Below are 23196 nucleotides of genomic sequence, written 5' to 3' on the forward strand. Positions count from 1 at the left end.
CCCCCTCCCCCCTCCCTCCCTCCCTCCCTTCCTCTGTTCTCTTTCTAAAATCAATTTTAAAAAGATAAAAAAGGTTCTTTTAGGCTGAAGCAATAAATTTTCTCTTTTTAGTATTCCTTAACTGTAGTGTAACTAAATCTGACACAGATTTTCTCTAAGAGCTGAACTGTTTATCACTTTAAGGTAAAAACCAGCTGTCCAGTAAAATGGCAGTGGTGTGTTGTCTACCTGGCCTTATCCTTAAAAGTATGCATGTTTTCATAAGTTGTTGGATAGCCTAGCCTAGTAGTTTTTGTTCTCTTTGACCTCATCCTGTCTCTCTCTGGACTTTTTGCTCATTGGCATGCCTGTTCCACCATCAGGAAGGCAAAGGATTTAGAGATAAACATCCCTTAGGCTGGCTATTTATGGTTTCTTTTTTAAAGGATCTATAATGTTAATTTTAACCAATTTTACTCACATGAAAATATTTTTTGCTTATCATCATATAGACACTTCAAAAATTGATATCTGAGTTACAATACAAAATTCTTAATTTTTTTAATTGTAGGACTTGACAGTAATATAGAACTGTGTAGAATACATTATTTGTTGTGATGAGGGATGTGTAATAGTGTATAATTAGTTCCACAGAATATTACTCTAGATTGTTAGGGTGAGACTTTGTAATGATTATTTTTTGTAATATTCTGTTGAGATAATTTGTTTTAAAAGAGTTGACAGTTACACTTTTAAGTACAGCACTGCTATTGGTACCATAATTTAAATTTGTACAATGTACTCAATGAACATGGGAAATACAAGACTTCATTTTCTTCTGTATAATTTTTCCCATGAGGGAAACTGAAGTTCAGAACCTCTAAATCAGGGGTGGGGAAGCTTTTTCTGCCAATGGCCATTTGGATATTTATAACATCATTTGCAGGCCATACAGAATTATTAACTTAAAAATTAGCCTGCTATATTTGGTCAAACTTTTAATTAATTCACGCTAATGCCTTAAGGCCAGACCAAATGCTTTTGAGGGCCTTATACATGGGTTGGATGTTCCCCACCCCGGCTCTAAATAATAATAGTAATAATAAAGATGATGGCAGCCACTTATTCTGTGCCAGGCACCATGCTAAGTGTTTAAAATTCATTATCATTTAATCAGATACATGATACAAACAATTGAAAATATTTTTGAGGAGAAAATTGGCTGAGGATAGAAGAGTGAAATATTTAAAGGGGACAATATATGAGAAAATTTGGTAGAGTTTCTCTACAGTTTGATTTTTTTCTCCCAAGAATAAGAACTTTGCTTTAGAGTATATGTATTACTATAAGAAAATCTGGACCTTACCAAATAGACAGTTAGAAGGTAGCTATCTCAAATTATAAAACTATCTTTGTTTAATGAAAGATTACTTGAAAGCTTACTTTAAATATGGACTTATTGGTAGATCATTAACTTGTTTTTGGGGTGATTAGGGAAGCCACTAGTTAGACACCTTCAAGCTGAATATTGGAAGTGTCAATCTAAAAAGCAGTCTGAATTGAAGAAGAATAAGCCAATATAAGTTTCTATAAAGAAAGTAACTTTAATATTTGATTTACATACTATTTAGATTTACTTCTAGTTTAGCATATTGGTGCTAAAGATAATTGAACCAAACAAAGCCTTTCTCTTTCTCAAAATTGATTTGTTCACATTAATAACATAGTCCATTTGGATGGCACTTGAGAATCTTGTTATATATAGATGTTCTTTTTGAATAAGTCATCACTAGAAAAATAATTCATGAAAAAATAGTGGAGCTTTTTGAGTGCTTAAATTCTTTGTATGAGAATGTAATAGTATGTATGTTATCCAGTATGAGATTCATTTACATTTGATTTTGCTATTTCTTCTACTTATCTAGTCCAGTGTTAATATCTGTGAATCAAAAGATGAAGTATATTCCTAGGCCTCTGGTGTTCATTAAAGATGTAATCACAGACAGCAAGTGTCAAATTTTTGAATTTAGTTTTATTTTCAGTAGGAAAGTGGGGATGGGTTTGATAAGGATCTACTCATCATAAACATAAAGCAGAAAGGAAATCAGTCACTTCCAAATAACGGAGGAGACGAACGATAAAACTCTCAGCTACTTTATTTATTTGTTTATTTTTTTACTCTCAGCTACTTTAATCTCAGAGCCTAATCAGATTTACCTTGATTTTATGTGTCAAGTCCACAGTCTACATTATCATTGAATTCCTTTTCATTCTATTATAATGAATATATTTATTTTTTAAAAATATATTTTTATTGATTTCAGAGAGGACGGGAGAGGGAGAGAGAGATAGAAACGTCAATGAGAGAGAATCACCGATTGGTTGCTTCCTGCACGCCCTCCACTGAGGATCAAGCCCACAACCCAGGCATGTGCCCTTGGCTGGAATCGAACCTGAGACTCTTCAGTCCGCAGACTGACGCTCTATCCACTGAGCCAAGCCGGCTAGGGCCCCTGCAGTTATTTTTGATGTCTGACTTTTGCAATTTGGATTTTTAAGCTTATGCAAAGATAAGGACTGTCTTGATTCAGAATCTGGTTGAGATAGAGTTGAGGGGGAAGAAAATCAAAAGGATTGGAAGGCAAGTAGTCAGCTGAAGGAATATCACTTGTCTCTTACCAACAATCTCACATAAAACCAGGGACTCTGGTGGTAGGATTTGGAGCCTTTGGTAAGTTTTCTTTTTTCTTTAGTGTCACTGCATTGACAAAAGCATGCCACTTATAGTGTCCAAACTTTTCTCCTGTCTCTGAATATATAGCATGAAAATAAATGGATGAAGTCGCATGTTATTGGACATATAATTTTCCAGATTTTTGTATCTTGTCTGAATTTGCTCTTGGTTGTATTCATACAGTAATCCTGTTTTGTTAGACACTTTAGGGGGAAAAAGGGAATAACAATACAGCCCTCCTCGTGAATCATGAATTTATTTCAAATAGTGTAATAAGCTGTTATTACCCGCTCTCCTAACCTATTATTCTCCATTGCTTATATTGGTCTCTCTTAATTGTGATTGCTCTTAAATTGGGGGTCTCATTGCTTTAGACTAATTGGTAGGGTGCATAGACATTACAATAGTCTCCTCTAATTGCCTTTCATGTGGTCAGAGTAAAGGTCCTGATGCATGTGTCTGTTTTACTTTCCTCCCCCTAAGCTTTCAAAATGAAGTCAAACTCTTTGTCTTGGTATTTAGGGTTCTCTAGCAGTTTATTCCAAACTACTTTTCTAGTAGGTTGCTGAGTCAAAGTAGGCTACTGGTTATGTAAGAAATAAAACAATGCCTTTATGCCTTTATGCCTTTGCTCATGGATGTTCTTCTGCTTGGAATGCTGGTAAATTCTATTCTTCTTGTGAAACTCAACTCAAATATTCTCTCTTCCATAAATAGATCTTCCCTCTCTCTTTTCTATGTTTACATTATATTTTGTTTGCAACTGTGATATGTTTTTTACCCTTGGGAACAAGAATCATCTTGTTCACTGGATCTCTTGCTTTGTGGAGAACAATCTTTTTTTTTTTTTAATATATTTTTTATTGATTTTTTATAGAGAGGAAGGGAGAGGGATAGAGAGTTAGAAACATCAATGAGAGAGAAACATCGATCAGCTGCCTCCTGCACACCCCCTACTGGGTATATGCCCGCAACCCAAGGTACATGCCCTTGACCGGAATCGAACCTGGGACCCTTGAGTCCACAGGCCGACGATCTATCCGCTGAGCCAAACCGGTTAGGGCACAGAGAACAATCTTAACTCATAGTAAATACTCGTTAAATGTTTTTTTTACTTTAATGGTTCATAATCTTATTCAGGGCCACTTGGGAGCTTAGGAGATGTTGAGGTTCAATCAAGGCGTCAGTACTCATTCCCTTATTATGTGGTTGAATCAGATTAAACAAAACATGAAGGGCAGCCTAGAAGAAAATAGTGTCATAAGGACAATATACATAAACATGCTATTGTATGGGGGACCGGGGGAGGGTATTGAGGAGCATTGTTTTGGTGGTTGGTGAAGTTTGTTGTGTATGAGACCATTTTTAGCACTAACCTTAGTGCCAATTTCCCGATCATCCTCAAGAAAGTAAGATATATAAAGTGATTATTTAGATTTTAGGCTTAAGTTTCTTTAAAATATGGTAGCCATTGTTTAAATATGAATTTGTCCTTTAGATTATATAGTATCTATGATTTTAAATTTTCTTATGCTTTTCTTTTTGGGTAAGACTACTATTTGGTGTATGTGTTTTTCTTGGAGTTACATAGATATTTTAAAATAATTTCTTTTAATTTTAGGAAAATGAAAAAAATCTTATGATGAACACTTTATACAAGCTTCATGATCGATTGGCACAGCTTGCAGGTAATTATTTTTAACAATTGCGCTCTCTAAAAATGTTTTGAAAATTAATTTGCATATGTAGCATGCTGTAGCAATAGAAATAGTTTTTCTCAAGTCTAGTGTTATATTTGTGAAATATTTTCTCTTTTGAAGTTATTATTACCTATATGGAGTGGGTTTTTATTTTTGTAGATAATATTTAATCAAGGTGTTTTTTTCTGCCTGCCACATGTATTAGTGAAAAATGTATGTATATTTTTTCTGCATTAATATTAACAAAATTCTGAAAGCTTAAAGTATAAATTAAATTGGAAAAGCAATGAATTAACTAAAATCCTAGATTAAATATAAAAATGCAGATTTTTCTTTAGTGGTTATATAGATGTCATAAAGTAAATATATTGTAGAATTTTTTCTTCCCGATTCATTGCATTTTCTTTATATTCTGCTCTTAGTCTTTGAAAGCTTTCAGGTATTAACATATTTGCATATAAGTTATTAAAAACAATAATATAGGTGAATTGGTATTAAGTTTAGTACCTATAAGCTGTGGTAGCAGCTTCAAAGTTTGTTACCTTTTAACTTTTATTATTATACATTTAAACCAAAAGAAGAGACTTTCTTCTTATAGAAGAGATTTTCTTTTTATAAACAGTTACAAGAAAAGAAAAATGCAATTGTCCATACTCTTGATGTAGCAGATCCTTTTTGTGGAAACCACATCATTGGTAGAAGCCTGGTAGGTAAATGGGGAACTTTTCTTATTTCATGGAGGCATTTAGAATCCTGGCAGTTCCCCATCCTATTATCAATATTTTTTTAGTTTGGGTCCTTAATTCTGATCAGTTTTTTAGGCTCACAATTCTGTGTATATCACTAAAAGCCTTATTTGCGTTGACTTTTGAAATGTCATATTTATACACTGCAAGTTAATGACATTTATTCGGTATGTGTAGCAACTAGAAATAGTTTAAGTACATACTTTAGCCAGGAATTCCTGATGTTGCTACCGCAAGCGTCTACAGCTGTCTCTATAGCATTGTTTTATGAAGTGTGCTACGTCAGCATAATCTGAAGTGCTTTTAAAAATATAGATTCCTTCCTTTAGAGCAGGGATTGGAAAAGTTTTTTCTGTGAAAGGGCCAAATAGTGTAGAACATTTTTAGGCTTTGTGGGCTAGACTGTCTCTGTCGCAACTACTCAATTCTGCCATTATAGCATGAAAGCAGCAGCCATAGATAATACATAAATGAGTGTGGCTGTGTTCCAATGAAACTTCATTTATACTAGTAAAATCCCGTGGTAGGCCAGATTTGGTCTATGGGCTGTAGTTTGCTGACCCCTGCTGTAGATCTAAGGCATCTGAATCTCCGAGGATACATTATAAAGTTTGAAACTTACTTGTTCATCTAATAGGTATTTCTTCCCTTTTTACAACTACAACCACTAACAACTGGCTACTCGAACAAAACTATGAATAGGAACATGGTTTCTTTTATGATAGGAAAATTTGCCAAGACTTTTATTTTACTTTAACTATTGAACTTTTAGGTTAAAGTTTTTTTAATTACTTGAAAGAAACAGGACAGGAAAAACTTAAATTTGAAGTTCATTATGAGGATAATTGATCTCTAATAACTGCAGATAGCCTAACAGAAAAGGCTTTGGATTCTTTTATAGTGACAAGAAAAGGAAAATGTGCTTTTCTGTAGAAACCAGATTATAGCTAGAATCTTCTAATTTCCCTGTTGATGTGTTATAATAATTTTTAAGGCATGTGCACTGCTTGCTAAAGATAGGCTTAGTTATATTCTGAAAATGTATGTTTTAATTAAAACTTATTTGAACACTTGAACTATTAGTTTTAGTGATAGATGTGTATGTTAGAACAGTGAGTTTTCCCACTTGAAAAATAATGAATCTGAGGAGGGCCTTCTGTGTGCCAAGATCTTTGGATAGGCATAGTGTGACATGTAGTTGTGAATATAAGAGGAAGATAAGTTCTTATCTAGACTGTAATGCAAGTTAAAGGCTGTGGTTTATGTAAAGGTAATTGTTTATTTACATTACTTGGATTTTTCCTAGGAAATAAATATAAATAATGTTCATTTTTCTTTAGTGAATATAATAACTATAATTGCGATTTGTAAAATATTTTGATTAATATGTTTTCTTCCATTGAACATCGTACTGATCCAAAATTAATATGCTAATCTTTCCAGGAGATCATGAATGTGGCAGTTCTAGTCAGAGAACACTTTCTGTACAAGAGGCAGCTGCATATTTAAAAGTAAGCAGTGAAATTATAATTTTAATAACTATATTTTTAAAGTTTATATAAATAATGACAACTTATATCAAAAGCACCATTCATTTGCCCTGGCCAGGTGGCTCAATTGGTTGGAGCATAGTCCCATACACCAAAAGGATGCAGGTTTGATTCCCTGTCAAGGCACACCTAGATTGTGGGTTTGATTCCCAGTCGGGGTGCATACGGGAGGCAATCAATCAATGTTTCTCTCTGTCCCTTCCCTTTTCTCTAAAAATAATAAAAAGGAAAACATCTTTTGGTGAGGACTAACAAATAAAAATTAAAAAGTACCATGCATTTTATTAATTGCACTGTTAAAAGCTTGGGCCTGCTATTTGATATAATGGAGCAAATAGAAAAAGCAGAAATACTCAACATTTTTGTTTTAGTTTGCTTCTCTGAGACATTGCACATTAATTTGGAAAGGAAACAAACAACAATTGTGAGAAAGAAATTGAGGTAGGTACATAGCATGTAAGAGAGCAAGTATGTATCTAACTGTTGTCATTTATTTTAAATCTGTCGCAGATTAATGTCATCTCAGAGTACTAAGAGAATTTGCAGATGAATTTTAGAAACCACTGTAAATAATATTTAGGAAATCCTATATTAAAGGAAAGGTTAAGATGGACAGGTGCCATTCTGATTTCCAAAAAGACAGTGGATTTTGAAAGCCATACTGGTGAGCTTCAGTTCTGTAAATAAAATTCCATAAAGATGTGAGTACTTACAAATGGAAATGCTGATCTCCAGAAGCTGGCATGGTTCATTACCAGCAAGTCATGTCATATACTGGTATACTTCATTTTTGCCTTTGCTTATTGTGGTAAAAAACACATGAGATCTAGCCTATTAACACATTTTTAAGTGTACAGTACAGTAATGTTAACTACATGCACATCATTGTATTAGAACTTTTTCATCGTGTCTGACTGAATCTGTATTCTCATTGTACAGCAGTTACTCATTTCCTCTCTTCCCAGTCCTGGGCCACCACCATTTCACTTTGTGCTTCTGTGAGTTTGACTATAGCAGTGGTTCTCAACCTTCCTAATGCCACGACCCTATAATACAGTTCCTCATGTTGTGGTGACCCCCAACCATAAAATTATTTTCGTTGCTACTTCATAACTGTAATTTTGCTACAGTTATGAATCGTACTGTAAATATCTGATATGCAGGATGTATTTTCATTGTTACAAATTGAACATAATTAAAGCATAGTGATTAATCACAAAAACAATATGTAATTATATATGTGTTTTCTGATGGTCTTAGGCGACCCCTGTGAAAGGTTCATTCGACCCCCAAAGGGGTTGCAACTCACAGGTTGAGAACCGCTGGAGTATAGTAATACCTCATTTAAATGGGATTATGCAATATTTATCCTTTTGTGACTGGCTAACTTCACTTAGCATTAATGCCTTCACAGTTCATTATCTGTGTTGTAACATGACAAGACTTTTGTTTTTAAGGCTGAATACTATTGATCTGTACTGGATATTTAGGTTGCTTCTACTTCTTGGCTATTGTGAATAATACCAGAGTGAACATGGGGGTGCCGATATCTCTTATATCCTCTTTTCAATTCTTTTGGATAAATATTTAGGAGTGGGATTGCATGATAGTTTTATTTTTAATTTTTAATACATATGTATTTTTTTAATTGATTTCAGAGAGGAAGAGAGAGAGAGAAACATCAATGATGAGAGAGAATCATCAGTCGGCTGCCTCCGGCACGCCCCTTATGGGGATTGAGGCTCACAACTCAGGCATGTGCTCTGACGGAATTGAACCATGACCTCCTGATTCAGAGGTCGACACTCAACCCCTAAGCTAAACTAGCTGGGCTATTTTTAATTTTTTAAGGAACCTCAATACTGATTTGCATAGCAGCTACACCATTTTACGTTCCCACTAATAGTTTACAGGTGTTCCCCCTTTCTTCACATCCTTGAAAACACATGTTGTTTTTTTTTAACAATGGTCATGCCAACAGTTGTAAAGTGATACCTCATTGTGATTTTTACTTGCATTTTCCTGATGATTAGTGATGTTGAGTATCTATTGAACATTCTTATGTCTTTAGAGAAATGTTTATTCAAATCCATGCCCATTTTAAAATTAGGTTATTTGATTTTGTTGTTGTTATTGAGTTGTAGGAGTTCCTTATTTATTTTTGGATATTAACCCTTATCAGATGTATGGTTTGCACATATTTCTCCCATTCTGTAGGTTGCCTTTTCACTCTGTTGAATGTTTCCTTTACTGTGCAGAAGCTCTTTAGTTCAATATAGTCCCACATGTATGTTTTTGCTTTTGTTGCCTGTGCTTTTGGTGTCATGTCCAGAAAGGCATCGCCAAGACATGAAGCTTTACCCTGTATTTTCTTTTAGGAATTAAAAAAAAAATCCTCACCTGAAGATATTTTCTCATACAGAGTGAAAGGGAGGGAAAAGGGTGGTGGGGGGGAGGGGGAGTCAGAGAGAGAGAAACATCGACATGGGAGAGAGGCACATCCATTGGTTGCCTCCTGCACGTGCCCCAGGGTTTGAACCCACAACCAAGGTACAAGCCCTTAACCAGGAATCAAACCTGTCATCCTTAGATTTGAGGGCTAACACTCTAACCACTGAGCAAACTGGCCAGGGCTCTTTTAGGAGTTTTATAGTTTCATTAATGTCCTGGTGCACAGATTCATGCACATTGAAAGGAAATTAATTAGAAGAAATATTTTAATATCACTATTGGCATCTTGCTAATGAAAAGAAAATAAGATTCTACTGAGTCTCCTATCTACCTACTCCAGGACCTCTGTGAGGATCAAATGAGATGAGGCACGGGAAAACGCTTCACAACATTTGGTTAAATTGTAAAATGCTTTTGCACCTGGCTATAAAGGAAGTCGGTTCCTGGGCTGAAGAAACTCCAAGGAGGCTAGTTGGCTAGGGAGAGGAAGCCAGGCATTGCTACGTGATGTCAGTACCTGGCGCCCACAGTGACAGTTTCCAGGCTGGGCTGTAGGCCGTGGGCTGCATTTTGCACCATGGGGTCTTGGCAGCGTTGGCTGCGATTTGGTGGGTTGTTGCTCCAGGGTGGTGGCGGGGCCTGTGTCCCACTTGGGGGAAGCTGAGTGTTGGTTTGTTGGCGCCAGGTCTGTAGTGCAGTTTATTTTTAAATGACCAGTGCGCCTCATGGCAGCACCTGCATTGAGCGTCTGCCCCCTGGTGGTCAGTTCATGTCATAGCTACCGGTCGGGTGGGTGGACACTTAGCCTTTTATATATATAGATGTCTTGTGTTTGTCTTTAATTCATTTTGGGTTGATTTTTGTATTTAGTGTAATAAAAGAGTCCAATTTTATTCATTTACATGTGGAAATTATTTTTTTTCCCCAACATTGTTGAAGAGACTATCTTTTTCCTATTGTGTGTTCTTAGCATCCTTGTAAAAAAATCAATTTATCATGTGCATGAATTTCTCTATTTTCTTCCATTGGTTTATGCCTATCTTTATGCCAGTGCCATATTATTTTGATTACTGTAGCTTTGTGATATGTTTTGAAGTCAGGAAGTGTGAGGCCTCTAGTTTTTTTTCTTTTTGCTCAAAATTGTTGAATCATTCTTGCATTTTAGGAATAAATTCCACTTGCTCATGGTGTATCATTCTTTTACTGTGCTGTTGAATTTGGTTTGCTAGTATTTTGCTAAGAATTTTTTTGCATTTATATTTATTAGGGATATTGGTCTGTATTTCTTGTAGTTCTTTGTTTGGCTTTGGTATCAGAATAATGCTGGCCTCATAAAATAAGTGTGTAAGTGTTCCCTCTTAAATTTTTTGGAAGAATTTGAGAATGATTAGTGTTAATTCTTATTCTCTTGTGACATCAGTTGTAATATTCTTTTTTATTTCTGATTTTATTTATTTGAATCTTCTCTCTTTTTCTTAGTTAAGGGTTTGCCAATTTCCTGGTCTTTTGAAAAACAACAAAAAAAAAAACTGTTTTACTGACTTACCCCCCCCCCCCATTTTGTTTATTTCAGCTCTAACTTTATTATTTCCTTCTCCTAATATTAATTTATTCTTTTCTTAGTTTCTTGAGGTACAAAATTGAGTTGTTTATTTGAGCTCTTTCTATTTTAATGTAGACATTTACCACTCAACTTCTGTCTCAGTACTGCTTTTCTTGTATTTCATAAGAGGCTGTTGGGCTTCCTGAATCTGAATGTCCCTTTCTTTCCACAGATTTTCATCATTATTTCTTCAGATATGCCTTTTCCACCTTTCTCTGTCCTCCTTTTGGGCCTTCCATAATGCATATATTAGTCTGATTGATGATAGCCCCTAAGTTATTTAAGCTTCCTTCACTCTTCTTTATTGTTTTTGTTTGTTTGTTTCTCTGACTGAATAATTTCAAATGACTTGTCTTTGAGTTCCTTGATTCTTTCTTCTGCTTGATTAAGTCTGCTGTGGAACCCATTTAGTGAAATTTTCAATTCAGTTATTAATATTTTCCAGCACCAAAATTTCCATTAAAAAAATTATTTCTCACCTTAGCTGGTTTGGCTCAATAGATAGAGCTTGGGCCTGCGGACTGAAGGGTTCCGGGTTGGATTCCGGTCAAGGGCACGTGCCTGGGTTGTGTGCTTAGTCCCTAGTAGGGAGCGTGTAGGAGGCAGCCAATCGGTGATTCTCATCATGGATCATGGATGTTTCTATCTTTCTCCGTCTCCTTTCCTCTCTGAAATCAATAAAAATGTTAGAAAAAATGATTTATCTTTATTGATGTTCTCATTTTATTCATGCATTATTTTCCTGAGCTCATTGAGCATATTTATGACAGTGATTTTGAATATTTTTGTCAGGTAATTTATATTCGGTTTCATTAGGGTCAGTTTCTGGAGATTTATTTTGTTCCTTTAGTCAGGCCATATTTCCTTGTTTCCTTTTTGTGCCTTGCTACTTTGGGTTGTGATATATGCATTTGAGAACAGCCATATCTCCTAGAGTTTATTCAGGTGTGCCAGGAAAGGGGGCTCTGGTGAGTGAATGCTATTAAATTTTCCTACTGGCTTCTATGCAGCTAGTTTTTATTGGGTCTGTTTGGATGCAGGAGCCTCTTGACGGGTTTTTGGATCTGTTACAAAGGAAATTTGTCTGTATAGTGTTGAATTTCTGTCTCCTGGGAGAAGTAGGGTCTGGGACTTCCTATTCTGTCATCTTGCTGATATCATCCCTGCTTTTTAACAATTAAGAATGTAGTATAGTTCTAAGTCTTTCATCAAGGTTTTGTTGACAATGTCTTGATATACTTGCCAAAAAGAGAAGTACTCAGTCATTTAATTAATGACTTACATGTAGATAGCCAGTAGATGTTAAGACTATATAATATATATAATATGATGGAGATTAGATGTCTCACATAGAAGCTGTTTGTCTTGGTAAAGTCCCTTCACTTTTCTGTACCTGTTTCTCAATGTGATACCTGTCAGAGTTACTGGAGACTTAAGTCAATATATTAAACTAGTGGCTCAGTGCATGAAATTCGTGCACATTGAGAGGGAATTAATTAGAGGGTGTGAGCGTGAGGCAGTCCGCGTTTCTGAAATCCAATGACATGAATTTTAGCTATTACTTTGCCAAATAAATGGAAGTTACAGATATCATTTAAAAGAGCATTTAGCTTAATATTAAAAACTCTGGCTATCAAGTCAGGTCTGTTTTCAACTTTTTGCCAGCGTTGTAAATTGTTTGCAATATCTGCCCATTTGGGGTTGCATGTCATGGTTATGAATAAATCGGGCTTGCCATCCTTTGTTACAATTGCCATAGCATCCTGATATCGCTGCTGCATATTTCTGGGACTACCCTCAAAAGATGATGGAAGTATTATCATTTTACCAATCGGCACGTTGTCATTTTCAGATCTAGATTTGAGATAATGCATAAAACCACTATGTTTTTCAACTCTCAACTTAGATTGGTTTGCTTTGATGAAATTTATCCGATTGGCCTCCATTTTTGAATATGAATCCACGATAAACTGTTGAGTTAATTTTCCTGCATTTAAAATAGGATTGAACGTGTACTGCACAGAGAGATGAAATCCATAATACTGCATTTGTGTGACTCGTGTCCTTACATTTTGTCTAGTATTATTGTCGATTACACTGTTGTCTCTGAGTCTTAATGCAATATCTGTTCCCCAGCCTTTTTCACCGTGTGGAAAAAGAATAGGATATGTCATTGCATCTAATGTAGGAAACAGGATATTGATTTGTTGCATTTTAGTGTCATTTGGATTATTGGGATCTGGTTTACAATGAATGAGCAAGTCCCTTTCAAAAGGAGGTTCTCCATCTTCGTTTCTGAATATGACAGCAACCTCGGTTACACGGGGAGAATTGTATCTACCTGGGTCACTGTTACGATCGTATTTAATTGCCATTGTTACTTCTGTGGGAGCAATACCTTTTGCTGCTGCTTCAGATTGGGCTTCCTTTTCTGCCTCATGTAGCATCTTGTACGATTTTGTTAATTCATTTATTTCATGCATGAGGTTGTTGATGTTGATCATGAGTCTTTCTGAGCAGCCCTGGTTTTCTGACATTGCTAATCTTTTACTTGTAGCTTCGGCTGTATCCAAAATACAGAGTTGAGCAAACTTCCGAGAAACACCATCTGAAGGATGTAAAGTTCCAGTACGGTGATAAACTTGTCCGTGTATTCTAAAACAGTATGGCCCATATCCTGATGGCGATGCAATATTTGCACCCATGGAAGCAAAAGCAAAAGAACTATTTATGGAACGAATATTTTCCATGAAATTTTTACTGTCAGAATCTTCGTTTGTCATTAATCTTTTTAAATATGCCAGATAATATGGAAAATATATATCATTTGGACAGACTTTCCCTTTGCTACATCGAGTAAATTTCCCATCAGGTGGTTTTTCATCAGAGAAATTTAGTGATAGGTAAAATTCACATCTAACAGTCATTCCACCACAACTATGTTCGAGAATTGCAGCCTTATGTACTCCATTTTTGCTGAGAAGGCAGTTCCTACCAGAATTGGTAGTACTTGTTGATGGCTGTTCTCTAGACATATTCTGTCGTTGCCACTGCCTTCTTTCAACTTCAAAGGCACATTGGTCTTTAGACATTTTCTGTCGATGATGCCGGTATTTTTCGGCATCAAGCGACGTTTTTCCAATAGCTGGTCTTCAGATACATTCTGTCGCAGGTGCCGCCTTCTTTCAAGATCAGATGCACGTTGTTCTTCACACATTTTCTGTCAATAACACCGGCATCTTTCGGCTGCAGAGCTACGTTGTATCAACAGTTGTTCTTTAGACATAGTCCCATCTCTCTACTGTCACGGTCTGAGATGTAGGTGAATGAGAGTCCTGGCTGTCAGGCTGCTGAGAGCTGACTGACCAATGGCTGATTCTGTGGGGGTGGGACTTCCTCCTCCCTGCTGTCAGTTTCCACAGCTGTGATGAGGAAGCTGAGGTGACAGAGGGAGCCACGCCCTCCAAACCGCCCTCTCTCTCGCTCTGCTCTATGTCCAGTGGCCTCCTGCTCTGCCAAGTCTTCCAAACCTCCCACTCTCCCGCACTACTCTCTGCTGGCAAAGGTCCCGGGAGCCTGTGGGCATGGCTAGGCACGGTCGTTGCCTCCCGGGGTGCTTGACACCTGTGTATGCAAATTAACCCACCATCTTTGTTGGGTTAATTTGCATACTCACTCCTGATTGGCTGGTGGGCATGGCTTGTGGGCATCACAGAGGGACGGTCAATTTGCAACTTTCTCTTTTATTAGTATAGATTACCTAGCTCAGTGCCTGATGATTATAGTAGCTTCCCAATATGTTTTTATTTCTTTTGCTGTGTTTCCTAACTAATTAAACCAGTGTCACCTGGAGATAGGTTCCTAATAACATGCTACAGAGTTTGCCTCTCAGCCTTTTTCTTGTCTTTATTTTCAGTTTTGGCCTAGATGACAGACATATTTGTTGGTAGTATGATACCTAATGGATTGGATAGCTAAAGAAGTAGTATGTACATTGATCTTAAATAGGGAGGAGTTGTGATTATGGGGCTGTGTCTTAAGGGATAGAAGAAGAATTGCTAGATGGATTATTTGGGTGGGGGCAAGGAAAGGATTGGATTTAGTACACTAACGGGGACATAGGATAAAATATTCCAGGAAGAGGGCATAGTGTGTGGGAATCCAAAACAAGCAAGCATTTCCTTATGAGATATTTGAAAGTGTTTTTATATCTAGTAGTAGGAAAAACTGATCCCAACCAGTGCTTCCTTTCTGCTTTCTCTTTTTTATTTCTGGTTAAATCTCTTATGTAATGGCACAGGTATGTGTTGGTAATAAATTCCTGCAACAAGATTATTACCCATTTCAGAAGAACCCTGAGACTCTTAAAATCTACTGAATACTATATTTGAAGGACTAAAGGGATGGGACACGGGGTTTGGGGACAGAATAGGGCTTGATCCAGTAGGTAAGCTGGAGCTGAGGAAGAGGAAGGGGGGGTTTATGTGAAAGGATGATTAGCCTCTTCTCCTTTTCCTCCCCAACCATTAGATTGAATCTGTGGGTCAGCAGTAGGATATGGTAAAAAGACGGATACAGACCAGAGTTGGGACAAGGTGGAGTTTAAGCCAGGCAACAGTAGTGTACAGGAGATTAGTTCTACTAGTACTAAGGATGGTCTGCAAAGTAGTTAATGAAAGCACCCATGCATGAGGTGAGTTGGAACTGCTTGTATTGAGTTTTAAGAAAAAACTGATATTAATGAACTTCAGTCTTAAAAGATTTTCATATCTTTTCCCTGAAATTATTTTATGTTTCTGATTAGGTTTAACTTTTCTTTTTTAGAATCAGTAGAATTTCTTATGTATATGTTTTAAAACATTTTGGATTGACCAATATTTTAGGTAGTTAAATTATTTTATATACAAATGACAATACCCTTTTATGTTTAGCTATGAGTGTGTGAACCTTTTCTTCTTGGAATCCCATGTTCAGTTTTGCTATAAAACCTCATCTGTCTTAATCACCACCAAAGATGTAGTTTGGACTGCTGCTAAAAATATAAAAAAGCATTAAACAGGAATTTTTTCCAAAAAAATAAGTTTTACAGTCTAGATAAAAGCTTTTAAGTATTGTTTTAAAAATAATGCTTGCCCTGGCTGGTTTGGCTCAGAGGATAGAGTGTCAGCCTGCGGACTGAAGGGTCCCAGGTTCGATTCCGGTCAAGGCACATGCCTGCGTTGTGGGCTTGATCCCCAGTGGGGGACGTGCAGGAGGCAGCCAATCAATGATCCTCTCATCATTGATGTTTCTATCTCTCTCTCCCTCTCCCTTCCTCTCTGAAATCAATAAAGATATATTTAAAAAAAATAATGCTTATAGTTTTCAATATAAGATTAAATGTTTATGATTTAACTCATATGGAAAATAAAAGGAAAAAAGGCATTTCAAATTTACCACCTAAGGTTAACCACAAGTTTTGGTCCATTTTTTTCTAGTCTTATATTTTTACCCCTAGAATTTGTATCAGTATAAAATATTTCATATTATGAATAAAAATTTTTTCTTAAAGTTACGGTATAAACATTTTCCATGTCATTGTTCAGGTTTTTGAAAAGTGTTTCTTTATATCACTTGATAATAATTTATTTATAGAATTGCATTGTATGCTGTTGTTTTGTGTGTGTGTGGTGTTTTTTTTGTTTTTTTTTTTTTGTTTGTTTTTTTTTGGTAGTATTATAAAGGCACTCTTAATCTGTATATAGTATTTGATTTTCTGATCATTTCCTTAGGAAATAGTCCTAGAAAAGAAATTACTTGTTCAGAGAGCAGGAACTTTGTTAAGGCTTTTGCTATATATTGCCAAATTACTTTCTAATTTGGAATGAGAAATTTAGTTTTATTCAAGTTTCAGCATAAATTGGAAGAACATCACTACTAAGCTGGTATCAAACTGATGATAATAGGTATGCGTATTTTAGGCATTCTGCTTTATTGAGAGAAATTTGTACATTTTATGTATTTGTCCTATGGTTTCACCATCAGTACAATTAGTTATTGCATTCATTCAGAAGTAAATAAACCAAAGAATGTGTAGAATTCCTATAGGTATAAGCTAAATTTCCCCCCCAACTTTCAGTATGTTATCAGCAGAGTATTAGTAAATGTTTAATCTAGTAAAATGAGAGAATAAGTAAGCCTCAGTTAAATATTATTAAAATTGATTCTTTACATTGCTTTTATTTTCCCCACTTTCTTCTTCAGAGGAAATTTAAATAAACATAACAATTAATTAAAATAATTTAACCACTCTTTTTTCTAACTCCCCCAGTCTCTTGAGAATTTTATTACTCATTTTTCAGATTGAAAGGTTGTTTTTATGAAAAGTTAAGAGGTCCCTCTGGTGGAACATTTTGGAAATACATAGCATTATATTGAAATACCATAGATTGGGTTTTTTTGTCTCCCCTAATGCCTAAGATCTTCCATTTTTATTTTAGAAAAGCGCACTCCAGGCCCGGCTGGTGTGGCTCAGTGGTTGAGCATCGACCCATGAACCAGTAGGTCACTGGTTCCATTCCCAGTCAGGACACATGCCCTGCTTGTGGGCTTGATCCCCCAGTAGAAGGTGTGCAGGAGGAAGCATAAAATTATTTTCATTGCTACTTCATAACTGTAATGTTGCTACTGTTATGAATCGTAATGTAAATATCTGGTATACAGGAGGTCTTAGGCAACCCCTGTGAAAGGGTCATTCGACCACCAAAGAGGTCGCGACCCACAGGTTGAGAACCGCTGCTCTGAGGGATTTAATGAGTAGGTCATCCAGCTAATAAGTGATGGAACTGGAAATTAATCACTATACTGTTCTGCTTCTTAAATGGGAAAGCTGAGTTCATAACCCCTGCCTCCATCTATTGGGTGGACAAGGGACTGACCATGAATAATGGTTGGAATCTGAAGAAGTGATTAAAGTAGATGCATCTGCATAAATGAGGTTGTTTGGGTTTTTTTATCCTCACTTAAGGCTATACATATAGGTAGTCAATAATGGAGTCATGATTTGATCCCAGGCTTGCTTGATTCTAAGGACTATGTTCTTTCCATTATTCTTGGAGATGAAAGATCAAGTTCCCACTGAATGATCAAGAGTTAAATTATATTCACTCATAGTGATTTTTGTGTGTCATATTTTAATTAATTTAAAAGGTAGCATTTGATGTATAGCATATATCATCTCACAATTAACCAGAATGTTTACTAACTGGAAAGCCACATTGCTATTATTAACATGTATGTTATCCATTTTGTGATTGTCCTCAATAGGTTTTAATATTTGCTTGACTTCCCCTGTAGCAGTTTCTTTCGCCCTTCTTACTAATTTTTTTTAATGAGCTGAGTCTTTTGTAGAAACAGTATTATTTTTGTACTTTGAAACTGTAATCCATGTTTAAAGCATCTGACATGGGTTTTAAAATACACATTTTTGAGGCCCTAGTCCAGTGATGGCGAACCTATGACATGCGTGTCAGAGGTGACACGCGAACTCATTTTTTTGGTTGATTTTTCTTTGTTAAATGGCATTTAAATATATAAAATAAATATCAAAAATATAAATCTTTGTTTTACTGTGGTTGCAAATATAAAAAAATTTCTATATGTGACACGGCACCAGAGTTAAGTTAGGGTTTTTCAAAATGCTGACACGCCGAGCTCAAAAGGTTCGCCATCACTGCCCTAGTCAGTTTTGTGTTCAGTGGTGAGAGCATTGGCCCAAGCACCCAAGGGTCACAGGCTTGATTCCTAGTCAAGAGCATGTATCTGGGTTGCAGGTTTGATCTCCTGCACATGTGGGAGTCGACTAATCGATGTCTCTCTCACATCGATGTCTCTCTCTCCCTCCCCTCGCCCCCTTCCTCCTTCCCTCCCTCTGAGAGGAAGGGAGAGGGAGAGATAGAAATATCAGTGATGAGAGAGAAACATCATGGGCTACCTCCTGCACGCCCTCTACTGGGGATTGCAAAATTTGGGCATGTGCCCTGACTGGGAATCGAACCCTAACCTCCTTCCTGGTTCATGGGTCGATGCTCAACCACTGAGCCATACCAGCCGGGCTAAAATTTTTATATTTAAAATATACAACTAGTAAACCTAGAAATTTATTTCTTTTAACATTATTTGAAATATGTATAGTCTAGCTTTCAAAATTCTATGTAAGGATGCAAAAGTGTCATAATATCCTGCATATTGAAGTAATATAAGTTGAAGCTCATATATACACATCCCGGTAGCTAAAGTGTATACATTTCATTGAATTTTAAAATAAGTCTTTGAAGTCTGCTATAGTGCCTGTGTTTGAAGGATTAAGTCTTTGAAAGGAACTAAATGAATACAAAAATCCTTTTTAAAAACCTATATATTACAAAAGAGAATTGATGCAATGTCTACAGCTTCATGGATAACTCATATTAATCTTGTTTTATGGATTTTGAAAGTCCTGTATACAGTGCTGATCCCTCAATCCCTTATTTGCATGTGATACATCCCATGACCCCAGTGAATGCCTAGAATCTTAGGCAGTACTAAATCCTATAAATTCTATATTTTTTTCCTATACATGCATACCTATGATAAAGTTTAATTTATAAATTAGGGACAATAAGAGGTTAACAACAATAACTAGTAATAGAATAATTATAAAAATGTACTATAATAAAAGTTATGTGAATGTCGGTCACTCTTTTCAGAGAATCTCATACTATAAAGTCTTCATACAGGCATTGCTTTCTGTTCCAACACATTGCCATCAATCAGAACAGGTTTTCTGTTCATGTCTTCCACCCATAAATTTAATGCCTTTTTCATCTTACTAAGCACTTATTTTGCAGTGTGGCTGTAACTTTTGCATTTTGAGGTATGACAGCAAAATTAGTATGAGTTTTTTTTTTCCCTTTTTCACACTTTTGAGGGATAGAAGATTTGTTTTTAATGTAGATCTTGGCAACCTCAGCATATAATTTTTTTCTTTCCTTATTATATCAAGAACTTTCACCTTTTCAATTAAAGGAAACACTTTATGGCTTCTCTTTCGCATATCTGAATTGCCAGCATCACTACTGTTGTATTTTGGGACCATTATTACATAAAATAATTTTATTTGAACACAAATACTGTAATACTGCAACAGTTGTTCTGATAACTGAAAAGGGTATTAAGTGATTGATAGGGTGTGTATATATTGTGAACACACTACATAAGGATGTTTCACATCCTGGATGGAATGGAGTGGGGACAACATGAGATTTTATTACACCACTCAGAATGGCAGGCAACTTAAAACTTAGGAATTGCTTATTGAATTGTTTATTTCTGAAATTTTCCATTTAATATTTTTGGATCGTGGTTGACTGCAGGTGACTGAAATTGAGGAAAGCGAAACCAAGGTTAAGGGGGACTACTGTAGCTTGTGCTTTAGCTAATCCTGATTCATGCAATGTAATTAGAAGTATGTTCTCCTGATACTTTTTCATCAGAGGTTCTTTTCTTCTCTAGTTTTAGAGCAATGATTATGAATTTTGATTGATTTTTAGTTATATGCAAAGTGATTTCTAGTCGTATATTTATAGCAACAGTAATTGTCTGAAATTATTTTTGTGTAATTTTATTGTATAATATTTTAAGGCAATATTAAAAAAAATCACTTCTTCATTTTCTAGTTTTTACTCACGAGTACGTAACTTTTATAGTTATACATAAATGTATATTGAATGTCGTAGTTTTACTATTTTAAGCATATAGCTGTTTAGATCTGTTTATTTCTGGGTTCATAATATTCCATTGAAATGATTTCATATATAAACCACTTCTCATTCATTTGATAATTACATTGGCAACAATTTTTAAAATATTTATAAATAATACTGAAATAATTACACTTTTTTTTTTTTTTCAAATAACAGGATCTTCCCCATCTGGAAAATCCTGGTATTAGTTACACATAAGTAATAATGCCTGGCAAGATTAGTTCTTCTTATAAAACATTTTCAAATTTTACATAGTAAAATTACTTACCAATTTCATATTAGGAAGTAAATTTACTGATCAAATGAAAACCTTGTGATTTCCAATGCCATTGAAGAATTTGTTTATAAAATGTAATGGCTATTACTTACAAATTTCCTTTTTTTTAAACTGATTTTAAAAACTGACTTATTTCTACTTTTAGAAGTTCATCCTTTTCACTTCAAAAAGGACATGGAAACATAATTTTTAATAGAACATAAGATCTGTGAGCATAGGGGATTTTGATTGTTTTGTTTGGTGCTACAGCTCTACGTCCTAAAACAGTACCTAACATATAGTGAGTCCTCAATAAATATTGAAAGAAAGAATTTTCAAAGATGTTTATTACAGCCCTATTTGATATATTAAAATATTAACTGGAAACGCTTTATATGATTATTAATAAGAGGTTGATTGATTAAAGTATAAAATAGCCATACAATGGAATATTGTTTTGTTAGAAAAACTTGGGGTTGTTTTGTCTGTACTGACATTGAAACAATACCTCATTTTGTGGAAAAAACAAAACAAAAACAAAAAACAAGTGAAAAACAGTATATGTAATGTGGTGCCACTTTTATTTTTAATAATTTGATTAAAAAAACAACTAATCCACCTATATAAAGCAGTTTTTATTTTATTTTTAATTTTCTAAACATTATTTGATTTATTTATATTATTATTTTTTTTTAATCCTCACCTGAGGATCTTTTTCCATTGATTTTTAGAGAGTGGAAGAGAGGGAAAGACAGAGAAATATCAATGTGAGAGAAACATATTGATTAATTGCCTCCTGCACTCGTCCAGACCAGGGCCCGTGCTGGGGAGGAACCTGCAACTGAGGTACATGCCCTTGACCAGAATCAAACGCAGAACCCTTCAGTCCACAGGCCAAAGCTCTATCCACCAAGCCAAACCAGCTAGGGCTATGGCAGTTTTTAAACTCTTCAGTTTCAGGATCCTCTAGTACTCCTAAAATTACTGAGGAACACAAATGTTTTTCGGTTGTGCAATTATCTATCTATCTATCTATCTATCTACCTACCTACCTACCTACCTATCTCTTTATTTACTAGAGGTCTGGTGCACAAAATTCGTGCACAGGTAGAGTCCCTAGGCCTGATCAGGGATCAGGGCCAATCTGCGGGGCAATTGGCCGGGCGATCGGGGGTCCCCGATGGCACCTGCCTTGGCTGGCCTGGCACCGCCTGCTTGTTGGCCCCGCCCCCCACCGCTGCCACTGGTCGGGGCCTGTGGGCTGGGGGCAGCTCCTGCATTGAGTGTCTGCCCCCTGGTGGTCAGTGTACATCATAGCAACTGGTCATTGTAGCCAGTTGTTCCACCATTCGTTCGATTTGCATATTAGGCTTTTATTGTACAGGATATTTAGATGCATAATTACATATTAGAAACCAAAACAAAAAATAAATTTATATAGTTGTTTAAAATAATATTACATTTTAACATAATGCAGTTTTATGAAAAATATATTTTTCAAAAAATTTAGTGAAAAGTGGCATTTCACATTTTTGCCAATTTAAAAAAAAATTCTTTATTGTTTAAAGCAGTGGTTCTCAACCTGTGGGCTGTGACTCCTTTGGGGGTCGAACGACCCTTTCACAGGGGTCTCCTAAGACCATCGGAAAACACATATATAATTACATGTTGTTTTCGTGATTAATCACTATGCTTTAATTATGTTCAATTTGTAACAATGAAAATACATCCTGCATATCAGATATTTACATTACGGTTCATAACAGTAGCAAAATTACAGTTATGAAGTAGCAACAAAAATAATTTTATGGTTGGGGGTCACCACAACATGAGGAACTGTATTAAAGGGTCGCGGCATTAGGAAGGTTGAGAACCACTGGTTTAAAGTATTACGTATGTCTCCTTTTCCCCCCATTGACCTCTCCCCGGCACTCCCACCCTCCTATACATGCCCTCAACCCCTAGTGTCTGTGTCCATTGGTTACTCTTACCTCCCCCCTACCCCTACCCTTTCCTGCCTTCCCTCTGAAGTTTGTCTGACAGTCTATTCGATGCTTCTCTGTGTCTCCATCTATTTTTGTTCATCAGTTTATGTTGTTCATTAGATTCCACAAATGAGTGAGATCATGTGATATTTATCTTTTTCCGACTGGCTTATTTCACTTAGTATAATGTTCTTCAGGTCCATCCATGCTGTTGCAAATGATAAGAGAGATCTTTCCTTTTTACAGCAGTGTAGTATTCCGTTGTGTAGATGTAACACAGTTTTTTAATCCACTCATCTGCTGATGGGCACTTAGGCTGTTTCCAGATCTTAGCTATGGTGAATTGTGCTGCTATGAAGACAGAGATGCATATATCCTTTCTGATTGGTGTTTCTGGTTTCTTGGGATAT

General features: G+C 35.8%; 1 protein-coding gene across 1 annotated transcript in view; it reads left to right on the plus strand.

Annotated features, from left to right (window-relative positions):
• Positions 1–23196, plus strand: part of LEMD3 (LEM domain containing 3) — an 81365-nt gene that overhangs the window by 36195 nt on the left and 21974 nt on the right. The window contains exons 4-5 of the mRNA XM_023760661.1: positions 4335–4401; positions 6603–6670. Coding sequence (XP_023616429.1) covers positions 4335–4401; positions 6603–6670 — 135 coding nt within the window. The remainder of the gene's footprint in view (positions 1–4334; positions 4402–6602; positions 6671–23196) is intronic.

This window comes from Myotis lucifugus, unplaced genomic scaffold (assembly GCF_000147115.1).
Source record: "Myotis lucifugus unplaced genomic scaffold, Myoluc2.0 scaffold_189, whole genome shotgun sequence".
Lineage (NCBI taxonomy): Eukaryota > Metazoa > Chordata > Mammalia > Chiroptera > Vespertilionidae > Myotis > Myotis lucifugus.